The 14071-nt window shown below is 29.7% G+C and overlaps 1 protein-coding gene across 1 annotated transcript in view; it reads right to left on the bottom strand.

Moving 5' to 3' along the window:
• LOC111026310 (plastin-3) overlaps positions 1-2101 on the bottom strand; it is a 12083-nt gene extending 9982 nt beyond the window's left edge. The window contains exon 1 of the mRNA XM_022304365.1: positions 1674-2101. Coding sequence (XP_022160057.1) covers positions 1674-1763 — 90 coding nt within the window. The 5' untranslated portion in view covers positions 1764-2101. The remainder of the gene's footprint in view (positions 1-1673) is intronic.
• Positions 2102-14071: the final 11970 nt, after the last annotated feature.

Here is a 14071-nt window from a genome sequence, read left to right as displayed (position 1 = left end):
ATTTAAATTCAGTTATTAAAAAAAAATTTAATTTATAATCAAACCCATTCTTCTGCTAAGTTGCTTCTAAATAATTAACGTAGTTACTCTTGCGTTACCCAAAAATAATAATAATGAAGTTACCATAACGTTATTGAAAAATGTAACTATGTTACAGTAACGAGGAACGGGTACCTTAGTACCCTCACTGTTTGTGTTAGTAAGGCAGAGATAACACATTTGGGTAAAACGTCATCTTAAGTCATTTGATATACAATAATTAAATAATGTAACAAATGTTGTCTGTGATCCAAACATTCCAAACGCAACATACCAAATTTGAGTTTAGCATAACCAATCTTTCTTGGATAAATTGTATTCTACAAGTTTTTCTTTTATAATTTTCTGTTATATGAAACAAATTTGGTACAAGTACCATTATTTTAGAGCACCTATATAAATTGCATATTAAATTGAAATCTAAGCCCTGTCCATTACTCATTTTTATACAATGGTTATAAATTGGCTCATAAATTCAATTTTTAACACCTAGGTACTTCTTACAAATTTGTGTTGATGTATTTTTTAATGACTCGTGCGAAAGAAGGATAATAAATTTCATCGTGGTATCTGTACAGTTAACATTTATTTATTTTATTTACAATTAAAAAAATATAAATAATTATTCTAAATAGAACTTTATTTTATTTTAATTTATCAGTTTACAGCTCAGTGTATAGTTTATACATTTAAAATATGAATACCCCTCCATCCTGAGTAATGTAATTTTAAACAAAATTAAACCATAATTGTATGTAATTATAAAGTAGTTACAGTTACCTAGTTTGATAATTAATCACAAATTGGATACTTTAGATTACAAAATAATAATAATCATGTAGGAATTCATGCCAACTCTGGCATCACAATATTTGAATGTGAATACTTGTGGTTGTATATATTTTATACTTAATGGTAACCTATACATAACTATATAAAATATATATTTAGGAATTAATAAGAAATTGTTTATTAAGGGGTCGCCACAGTAAAAAGGTTAAGGAACACTGGTAATAAATATAATATATTATAAAGAGTGTTATCAACTTATAAAAATGTTCTTATTCTTTATCAAAAACATAAAAAATACTTATCAGCATATTATATTACTCACTAATAATACCAGTGTACTGACTACTGAGCATATATTACAATGTCAAATGAAAAAGTTAAACTCTTATTATTTATTACTTTTGATAATAATATATTATTAGATACTAAGACACCAATAAATGTATTGAGTCTATTGAAGTATTAAACAAAATTATGATTAGCAATAATAGACCAAAAGCAAGTAATAACAATAACATATATTATTACACATAACTATTATTGTTGTAGGTAGGTGATATCTATAATAGGCTATAATAATAATATGAACACAATGAACAAATGTCAAGTTTTGAGATCTTAAGTCCCCACAGGGAAGACATCGGATTGTATGACGAGTGAGTAAAATAATCTATTGCTTGGGTACAGGGCACCATATAGTTGGGGAAAAAGCCTGTAAGGCACAACACTAATAATAATATTAAATAAAATATTATGTACAGAATTCAAGTAAGTAAGTAAGTAAGTAGGTAGGTAGGTAGGTATGAAAGTAGGAACAGGTCAAGTCTTTGTTTGTAAGTTACCTTGGAAAATTGTTCCTTGAGCTCATCGTCGGCGGCAGTGACGTTCGCGCTGCCGTTAAGCGCCTTGACGTAATTGGAGACCTTAGACATTTTTCAGCACCAACTGATCACGCGAGGGCGGGTGGAGTCTGTCCAACACGAATTTCTGCGGTCGAAAGTGACTAACGATTTCGGTAAAAAACGATGATGGTGACGACGGCCGACGGTTTACGACGAGAGCATAACGATTTTCGCTATTTGTACTTAACGTCGAAACAGTAAAGACGGAAACTGTTGCAGTAGGTACCACAGTTGTAGATGGTCTGCAGTGAGCAAGTGACGACGAGGCGGAAATGAGGCACGCCTCCGTACTGTTGCTGGTGACGAGTGACGACGTGTACTGGGCGCGACGGCGGCGGTCGGAGTGCTCACTGCGATGTCCGTGGTATGCGATCGTATATTACGTTACTTGCGTGCGTGCGTGCGCTCATCTGGTGAGGCGGCACTATTGCGGTGCGGAGTGGCGGGGCGGAGAAGTCGCCGCCGCCGTGTGGACTGCGCACACTTAAACGTCGCGACTTAACTGACGATAACTGGCGATGTATGTTGAGAAGGTTTGCCGTCTTTGTCTGTCGCATGCGTGGTACCTATATTATACGAATTTATTACGTTAGGACGTGTTCTATTTCCGATGACCGATCGATCTATTAGGCGATTATGATTCTGAAAACACGTTTGGATACGTCGTGAAGTCAACCTACACTTCTTGAGGTCGACTAACTCACGTTTTCGATTTTATCTTATCCCCTAGAGCTGACCAAAAAAAATTGCATATGACAAATTGTAACGTAGGTACCAATTTTTCCAATTCGCTTTTGCGCTGTTTACAGAGATCGAAAATGTGAACGAGTTATATGTGTCGATGTGAAGAGGACATAGCGACGAATTTAAATCTGTTTCCATAAATCGGAATAATGTCATATTATGTAGGCATATTTACGAATCGTTAGAAAACGGAACAAGTCTAAATAATAATGGTACCATACTATAATATCGCCTCGTGTAACTGACAAAGACAGAAAATCACTACTTCCAATCCCCATAATAATAATAATAATACTATGTGCATGAGTCACCGAGTGTCTGATTCATGGTGAACCGCACGGCACACACGTTTTATCGTGCTCGGCGGCGGCGGGTGCTACGTCATCTCGATGGTTTTCAAAACCCGGCATGGCCTGAATAACACAGCACGGATGACGATACGAAACCGTCATTGCAATGTTGTACCTGCCTACCTATGCGTACGCCGTTTTATAAGAAAAATATGATAATTATTGCGATGATGTGTGCGTGATTCCCTGCGTTTCACCGTATTACTCTCCAGGCTACGGGTATTCATTAATAATATGGTAGGTTGGTATATTACCATATGAAGCTCATATTATGCGTATTACATCTCATCGCCGTAGGGTTGCCATATTTGATTTTACATGACAATAATGGCCAACCATTTTTTTTAATAATGTTTTTGGGAGTAATCATACCACTATTAAGGGGTCAACCGCTCGAAGTTTAACGTTATTTGTTCGTTACTAGAATACAATGGTCACCACTCTACAACGTACATATTCGGAGGCAAAAACGAACTCAATGTTACGAATCGTTATGAGTAACCGACCAAATTATCAATTAGCGATAATTGATATCAAAATTTGTCCCGGCGGAACACGAAAACAATGAACGTATTCATATTTCATATTATCAATAATATTTTCGTCGCCAAGCTGGGAATTCTGAAATAAATTACGTCCGTAATCTTCTTGACTATTACATCGTTTATCAAAACAATATTGTTTCTCTACTAGAAATGGTCAGTAAAAGACAAATATTGTCAATATAAATTATTAAAGTTTGATTCAGGAACAATTGGCAGTCCCGAGACACATATCGGAATACGGGACGCTATATTCAAAACCTGTGGATACAGTAGGTACTACAGTTCCGACCAAACCGGGACGTATATGGCAACCCTATACTCATCGGCCGTTATTATTGTCCGTTGTCGGCTTAGGTCGGATTAATAGAGGATGCCTCACATGCACATTGTTTTCTTCCGTCGAACAATACGCACATAAATGCATGGGTGGAAATGGAAATCTGATACAATTATTGGTCGAGGGTTTGGTAATATTTTTAAATACACATGGACAAAAAAAAATTGTTTCACTTTGAAAAAACAGCACCAAAGCTAACACATAACATTACGAAAATACTTATGATTTTGAAGTTTTTAGTTTTGGATGACAGTGTACATACATTTATATTTTAATCTTGAATATTTTTCCGCGCATTTCAATGTAAATATACAAACAGAAGAAGTCGCTCTTCTGTATAATTGTAGATTTTGAGTTACCTCGTCATTGAGTACAGCCGTATAGGTCACTATAAGTGACTCATTGTACTCACTTTGGCCTGTGGGTATTATTGTATTAAGGATGTGTTCAAATTGAATTAAATGATTCCAACCTGGAAACTATGTGGCATCCTATATTTCTAAGGATATTTTATAAATTGTTTATATAAGGTTCAATTAAAATTTAGAAATTTAGTTTTTAATAGATGTGTGGTTATGTGATTATGTTGAAATAATGTTCGCCTATATAATATAACACCGCAAATTATAATAGTATATTACCTACCTACCATTAATTATCAAAATATTCTATCATATACCATTGCTATTAACTTGACGTATAAGGCAATACCAACATATATTTAGAATGACGTAAATAAGATAGTTAGACCTAAATAGCTTAAAAATTAATTTAAATATTTTGAACATTTCTTCCATTATAGAAATTAATAATATTTACGTAATGGTGAAATTTTCAAGGTGTTTAAAGTCTACAACTAAGAAAGGAAAGATACCTAAATTTAAGCTTTTTGACCAATCCTTACACGGTCTCAAAAATCTCACCCCTTAATCAACTCATGAGATTAGGATCGAAACCATATGTTTCGTATCTGTTATGTATTACTACTATTACTTATTAACTATTATATTTTACTGTTACATTGACATATTGGAAATATGACTATAACCGCCATCGGGGAATTCGTATGGCTATGGTACCTACCTAACCAATGATATATCTATAATAATATCGATATTACCTATTTAAGTATACAATATACTGTACTGTGTATACACAGTCAAACGTAGCGCGTCGCGTGTGTGTCTCGTTTACCCATCTGTTTTTGTTTGTTATTCCATTAGGAAGGCTATCTATTATATTATAATATAGTATACACATTACATTAAACAATTTATAGGTACATCCCGGTGTTGGGGAAACATGGCCTCGAGCGTTTTACGAGTGTTTTCTGTCCGTATAATTTAAAAAACGTGCTCGTAATAATATAATGTAAGAATACATATTCTCGGAAACAACTTTAAGAGTTTCGCATTCTTTCGTCTGGTCACTTTTCGATATTGTGTTACTCATGACGATTATTTTACGAACGATGACAATTCTTGAAACATACCTACGTGCAATGGGCTCGTGGGTACTACATGTCTTCATATATAATACCTACCTATATAGTATTATATTATACGTACCACGTACCTAATCCAATCCTTAACTAAGTGCCATTCACACTAATTACAACAATATTATTTGATAATTTGGTCTTAACTAGAGTAGATAAATGTAAAAGGAATAAATTGAAATGTGTTAAAACCACATTAGTATACATTATGCTTACCTAGAGTAAGTACATATATAAAAATTAAACATAGTTAAAATTAAAAATACATTAAATAATTTTTTTTTAACCACGCTGTTAAACTGAATAATCTAAATCTACACTGGTAAAACTACCCTGCTTAAAATTATTTGTAACAAAGTAGGTAACCAGAAACCAAACATATATTTCTTAATTTAACAATTTAGTATTTTAGTAGGTAGGCAGGTACATAAAGTAAGAACAATGTTTAGCAAAATATAGGTACCTTGTAAATTATTATTTAAAAATTTTAATTTAATGTTGCTCTTTAAAATATTATGTTATGTGCTAACTTTTATAACTTAACGTTTTTAAAGTTAGGTTATTAGTTAAATTGTTGACTTTATACTTAACTAACTTAAGTACATTTTTGTCTTTAAATTTCCCACGCATTTGATTCCTACCTACCAGTGTAATAATATACATCCAGGATGTACGCTTAAGATAATATAATATCTTTAGAAAACATGATATAGGTGTTATTAACAGTTTTTTAGCATGAAACTAACCTACAGCAAATAAGGAGACTAGTTGAATTTTCCAAACTTGTATACCTACCGCATTGGTTCGCATACCACGTGACTATTTTATTGTTATATTGTGTATAAATAATAATTACAGCAGCATTGCAAGAACCCTGGCTGAGTAGGATTTGTTTTTTAAATAACTATCTATTTACTAAACACCAGCAACTGTATTTATAAAAACATAACGAATCCTTTTACAAGTTACATGTTTACGCCATGTGTTCTGTTGATTGTTTTTTTCGTTTCTACCGGGGTACCTATATATAGTATATTATATACGTTCCTAGTGTCCTGACCACAGGAGGGACGAAGTATTTCATTGCATGCGATGACCTCCTGCTGCAGTGGTCTATAGTCTATACACTCATCATCAATACCCGGCACTATCCATATAGTAGTAAACGGGTTTTACTTTCGAAATCTGAAAGTGGTTTGATGTCGACAAGTTTGGTATTATTCATCGTAAGATAATAAAACCAGTAAAAATGAACAATTTTTAAAAATATAAAATTGCTGTGCCTATATACTCAATTATATATTTATTATATTATCAAAATATAACCTACGATTTTTGCGAACACCATCAACAGTTAGGTATGTCTCTAAATTGTTTAACTCTAGAATTTAGACATTATACTAGGAGTCACCACATTGCAGCCCATGTACAAAATACCAAACGGTTACCAATTATGATATTTTTTTTTTTAAACAGTATCATATTACTCGTCAGTTTGATAACATATAATATTAAATTTAAAAAACGACCTATTTTTTTTTAACAATTATTGAATTATAAAATGTATGAAAATAAAATTTAGATACCTACCTAAATGATATATATATATATTATATATTTATACATATTATATATTTTTCTGCCGTGTAAGAACTTACTCACATCACTTTTTCTGCTGTATAGCAACTAACGTACGTAACTTTTTTTACAGTGTAAAAATACTTACTAACATATCTCATTTTTATATTCGAGTAGGAATTTACATATCACCGTATAAAATTGTTTACCAGTTATACTCTCTTGCAGAAACTTATGATTCCCCAACTAGTTTACTTGTGTAACTCTATATTTTTAGGTACCTATCAATGGGTACCAATAGGTACTAACATGGTACTTATATTATAGGAACCTATTATTATTTATTTTATCACTGCAAAATCTAGAAACAAACGTCCTCAATGGAAATTCTATAGGTATTTTTTTTTTCATATTTTATGCATTGTTGAAAATTAAACAAAACTAAGTTAATATAACATCATATAATAAATTACGTACAATAATAAAATAGTAAAGTATTATATTAACGTAATAACGAGTCTGTATCTAAAGGCGAACAGCAAATTACGTAGGTAATAATTAAGAAATGCTTTATATTTTATTGAAAAAATAAATAAAAACGATCTTAATACACATTAAGTGCTCATTTTATAGGTACTATAAAATAAATGAATCAGAATAATTTATAATAATTTTTGATATCGATATTTAAAACTTTATAATTGAGATACGTAAATAATAGATGTATAGTTCATTACAATAAGGAGGTAAATTACGTCGGAATAATAAATAGAATTTAGAATTTAGAATAAAACAATGATATATTTCTACTATGAGCAATATTAAAATAATAAAGATAAAAAATAATAATTAGTAAACACAAATTATTATATTGTTTATTATTGAATTTGGTTTACCTCTGGGCTCTGGGTAAAAATTACCTCAGACAAATAACATTCAGCACAAATAACAATAAATAATTTATGGGCTAATGGCTTATTAGTTATATTATTGTTATGACTAATAGCTGGTATTCAATATGCTTTTACTAAGACTTGGTAAATGTCATTCACGTGATTATAATTATAATTAAAATATAAGTATAGTAGCATACAAAATAGCCTTTTTAACTATTAACATTTATTTTTCATACATATTATTAACATTAACACATATTATCAATATTAAATTAATTTGGAAATTATATTTCCTAGATATAATTTTTAATAATTTATAATTAATTAAATGCTGTACAGTATTATTTTCCCTAATATTTATTTTCATTCAATAATAAAATAATAATTTGAATAGCAAGCAACAAGCTGATAATGTTTATTGATACTATACATTAATTATAGATATAATTATAATAATTAAAATATGAGACATAAGAGTCAAATGACACATATTTTCAATAAATATCAGTGTTTATAGAATACTATTTAGAAATTATACTATAACTAAATTAAAATGCTCAAAATATGAATTAATTATTCCAATATTATAGATATTTAGTTGTGAACTATTTGTGAGTAAAAAAAACGTTTTTATAACTGGTTTTATACATATCTAATCAAACTTAGGTATCGACAAACTAAAAAAATTCTTACAAATCGAAAACTTATCGATAAAGCATTAAAACCATTATAAAATATTAATGAATATTTAATTGTATATAATATTTTATAGAATATGGAATTGACCTTTTTATTTTTGGTATCAGATTGACCTTCTAGAAAAATGATCATGATTTATATGAGTCATAACTCTTAACAATTATAAATTATAATACTTTTATAACTTATAATCTAAATTACAGTATGTTCTACTGTTTAAGTGTAGACACATTATTTAAAATTCTTAATATATATTATTTTTGCATATAAATTGCAATCATAGACATACAAATAACAATTAAACGCACATGTTTTTGAAACAGCAGCAGTGACTATTTAAAATTAATTAATCAATTAGAATTGATACTGCATCGCGTAAAAACAATACATAGGCAACTTGTACCTTTTTATGGGGTTTTTAAGGTCGAATCCAGTTTTGTACGAATTGTTGTAGACATAATCATAACATATTACATATGACGATATTATAGATTAATAAGTAATAGCTGTTGCGTTTTATTGATTCTAGAGATATTATATTGGTTTATGGGAACTAGATAGTTCAGTAGTCCTACCGTGACCTAAAACCACATAGGATAGAGGTATCCAAATGATTTAAATTCTGAGCAGAGCGATGAATTTATTCGTTTGACAGTAATATTTATACAAAGAAAAAAGAAATATATTTTCGTAAAGCAGAAAAATGATTGGATATTAAACATTGAGGATGGTGTCTATTACAAAATTGAGTACCTACAATTGATACTGTGGAAACTAGAAACTCAAAAGTAAAAAAAAAAAAATACTTTTCAAAATAATATGGAAAAGGGGGGATTAAAAAATGAATGATCGTAGAGACTACATAGAAATTCTTACCTATTATTTATACTAACATTTTCTAGACATGTTTTAATATTGTCATAAGTAAATATTTTTGGGTACTTTTCGGTTATCGTAGTCATTCTCTCGCTGCGCTCGCTCGGACAATTTAAACCAAAAATATCCCTGGGTTTTCTATGTAAAATCATTTACCCAATTCTTGGAAAAAACTAACTTACCCTTGAGACTTACTCAAGGTGATTTACAATGTATATCAAGGGATATTTTCGAATTAAATTATCCTAACAAGCGAGTGACCCCGTGGGCCGTGTGGTCTATATTATTATGTATACTATATGTTGGCAGTTACGATAACCAACAATGCCTATTTTTGTTTGTGAGAAAAAACATTACAATAAAATTCAACATTCATCATAATTTGTTCTTACTAAAATTACAAAATATCGTAGGTAAATACATGGTCTCTTTTTATGTTATTCCTATTACTATGTTGACGTTTAAAATATTCAACTTTTTTAGTTCTTTTCGATTTATGTATGATAAAGTATTTATTTATAGGTAAAAAGCTAGGGAATTCAATGCAAATTCATAAGCATTGTACTTATGACGATTAAAAGATATCAAAAATACAGTCTTAATTTTTCTTAATGTTTAAAGTTTAATTTTTTATGAAATCCGTCAAAATAAAGAAATGTAAAGCCACATAAATTATTTATGAGAGTTAACAGTTTAAATTTTGACGAAATTAGATAATATTCAAAAAAATGTAATGGTAGACACTTGAAACTATAATACTTACTCAAGTTATAATTTTCTACTCATGTTAACATTTTCAAAATATTATAAATTATAATACAGACTAATAATACTAACTTTAAGCTAATTATAGGCATTTAAAATTGTCGTTATAGGTTTTTTTCTTAATGCCTTTAGAACAAATATATGAACTGTTAAAAAACTTAAAAATTTAATACAAGGGTAGTGTAATGCAAAATATATATGTGTACAATGTACATTTTTTGTTCGTAAATATATTTTAACTCTAAATTCAAATTTTGATAAAATTGAATATGTGAAAATAACGATATAGCTATTGTTCTGCTAATAGTAATATAAATTAAGTATAAACTAATGCCCTTAGAAATAGAAATATCTCCGTTTAGAATCGATTTCGTATACAATGATTCATCATTGAATTCAAATTTAACACATTCATTACACTATTTCAGTGACCTAAATAATGGCGAGGGCACTATAAACCTAATATATAGCATATTGACTTCCCAGGTTTTAGATTCTGAACGGAGCGATTAATGTATTAATTTTACAATGATGTGTTTTTATATATTTTTTTTTTGTGTCTGTCATCAAGGTTTCTTCCAGTAAAAGTGCTTCGATTTCTCGAAAAAATGTCTACCGGAAAGTCAAATTAAATTTTTATGAGCGTTTGAAGTTGAAAGCTTTACAATATTGGATATTCACTCAATTTCTCTTGTAGCGATTTTCTTATTTAGTTGTAATTCAAAAACAAATTACTGTGGACACTTGAAATTTACACCAATGTTTATTTCACCAATTCATATATTTGATGCATTTTTCAAAATATTTTAACTCGTTTTAAGCTGTTGACGGATATTTAAAAATTTTATTTTATTTTAATTTTAATTTTAATTTTTATAAATGTTAATACCATTTTATTGGTTGGATCAAAAAGCTTGAAACTTTATTACAAGACTCTTGATATATTGTTACAATAGCAGTTAAAAAATATCAAAAATACATTTTTAAGAACTCCACCAAAGCGTCAGAGAATATTTATTGATGACAAATCTTGGAGAACTTTATTTCATAGAGACATTGAATAGTAGGTTCTCAATAATTCAACTATACCAAGTTTTAGTAGAAACACAAGGAAATACTTATCAGGAACAGGAAAAAATATCCAATACATGGAAAATTGTATGATAGACTATGTTAATAGGACACTTAAGTCTTATACACTAACTATTAAACTATTTGAAGAAAGCCTGCTTCAAATTCACACCTACAATTTAATTTTTAACTTTTAACTTTCTAATAATATTTGACCGGTTACCTTCCATTACAACTAATAACTATATATTATGTACTTATGTACTATGTAACATAAAAATATTTAATTAATGTGGTTTATTATAAATTTATAATATATTATGTTTTTTACCGATATTTCGATCAGAAATGATTAAAAGTACTACTGTAAAATATATATTATTAATAAATAAAATATAAATTACCTATAAGATAAAAATTATATATAAACATTTATTATTGGTGCCAAAAATTTATCTCAGCCTACTTTATTATAATTATCATCATCCATTATAAGTGCGATATTATGCTTATCAGAACGACGACGCTGACTTTCCCTTGGCTCCGCTCTCCGCATCACTCTTCCTCGTCTACAACCTAATCGTGTGCATAGACATAACATGCAACATAGACAGTAGACACATATCTAATATTATATTATTATTATTATATTATTATCTTCATATTTTTTTCAAATAGCCAATTTATTTTTCGTTATTATGATTATTAATCTGTCGTTATTGCAACCTACATTTTTCGTTTATTTTTATTTTACACCTTTTTCGTTCAAATAACATTGTATGCAAACTTTTGTTCTTTTATTATTATTCTGTGCACCAGTAGCCAAGTATTACCACTGTTATTTAATGATATTGAATTGAATATACCTACTCATTGTGAAGTCAAACATAATAAACCAAATCTATATAAGTATATAATACGATATCTCGTAAGTCTTGTATTACTATCATTATTATTATTATTACAATATCGTCCCTGGGCTTAGACACTGATTAAGCCGGTATAGGTGTTATACAATTATATATCGACTAAAACAACTTCAATCGGCTGTCACGTATAGCTGTTTATATGGTCGAAGTCGTCGCCAAGAGGGTGCCGACGCGTAATCCACCAATTTGTGAGTTGTGTAAGAGGCCTGGGTGGTCATCTATATACTATAGTTTGTCATTATACACTCCATCTGTGCTTAATATAATATTTAGTATGGCCGGAAATTATTAGTTTTAAGTCTTAGTTATAAGGATTTGGTCCGATTTTGTGTATGCATCAGGCTGACTTGATCACAGAGCGCCCCTCGTAACTTCCCGTTCTAGTAACATGTGGTCGTTGTGCCCATTAGGTTATCTAATCTATAAAGTTTAAGGAGTTGTCCGTCGGGTTAAAAACTAACAATAAATTACTCTCGGACATCACTGAGTGATCCTCACAAAATATTTTTTTGAAATTGTATTTTAAGATTCTTATTTCTTCCATACCAACATGATTTGTATGTAAAATTGTAAATATAACAGATTATAAAGTAGACGGTACTCCGGGTACTCGTAATCATGGTTGTAGATATACTGGTTACACAACTCATATATTAAATTGCTTATAAGTTACAAGACATGAACCGTTTAATTTATCATGCGATAAGGCACATAACAATATGTCAATATATTAAGGCTCTAAGATCATGGTGAACTCTAAGGTTAAACTGTTGCACAAAATATGGTTGCTTCAGTTAATATTTTAAAAATATCACACAAAAAGTGCTCAGTAGTTTTTCATTCTTATGATAATGCAATTCTGAGAGGTCCTTTTATTTCATAGAGTTGTGCAAGCTAGTATGTTTAGTATTGTTAGTAACTATGCCCAAAATTCATATTATTGGACAATAGTTGAAATGTCAAAACCTAGATAACGAGTCTACGGTGAAAAAAGTGGATGAGATCTAGTTATTTGAACAAATAAACCGGAAAATGCATTTTGCTGTTACACGCGGCTTCTATTTTAATACTTTTACTGCCTGTTTGCGTCCCAATTAATATGTACAGTGAAACATTTGGAGCTAGTTAGTCAAAAGTAAAAATTGTGTATTTTCATATTATGCATCATTTAGAAATTATACTGGGCTAACAATATCTGCAGTATTAGCCGACTGCGGTGTGCCGCCAATAATTGTGCCCAGTAATTTCAACACTCGGCAATAAATTCAGTGCATACGACATCTTGGCGTTCGTCAATTTAATGCATACGATACCTATTTAACAGCGACAAATTATCCAGGTCTGTGAATGGACCACCAAATGGTAAGTAGATACTTATACACACCAGTTTTGGACAATTTCTTATCGTCTATTTTCGGTGTAGTAGGATATTTTTCAATGCAGACTTATTTTCCTTATATTTTGAATATAATTTATATGTAACAAAATCGATCTACCTCTAGTTTCCGTTTTGCTTCAATTGAAATATTCATTATGATAAATTCTGTTCAATATTTTTTTAGTTTATAAAACTCAACCAATCACTTTGACACCAATTTAAATTATTATATAATAGGTTACTATTCATCTTTACATGATATGTGGAATAGTTTTATAATCCTAATTTGGTCTAAAAAACAATGTGTAAATATAATAGTACAATGCAGAAAATTATATCCCATCTTAATAAATATTTTATTATGACAAACCTGTATTAAGATAAAAAGAATATTCGATTTTCATGAGCCGAGACAAAGTTCACTTGTGCCACCCTGCGAGTGTTGAAAAAGAAGCTAAAACCCTTTCTTGAGTCTCAAGGAATCTATTGATATAACTTTTAACTCAAGCTTTAAAGTCGTTCAGAAGTGGCACTATCACAATATACAATAGACGCTCAAAATAATTATATGCATAAAAGTACTTAAATAATTAATAAAAAAAATTTAATTTGATTTAATTTCAATTCCAAATACAATACTTACATACACAAATGTTAAATACATTTTAATAT

Source organism: Myzus persicae, unplaced genomic scaffold, assembly GCF_001856785.1.
Source record: "Myzus persicae strain clone G006 unplaced genomic scaffold, MPER_G0061.0, whole genome shotgun sequence".
NCBI lineage: Eukaryota > Metazoa > Arthropoda > Insecta > Hemiptera > Aphididae > Myzus > Myzus persicae.
This window is presented reverse-complemented; position numbering and strand designations above follow the sequence as displayed.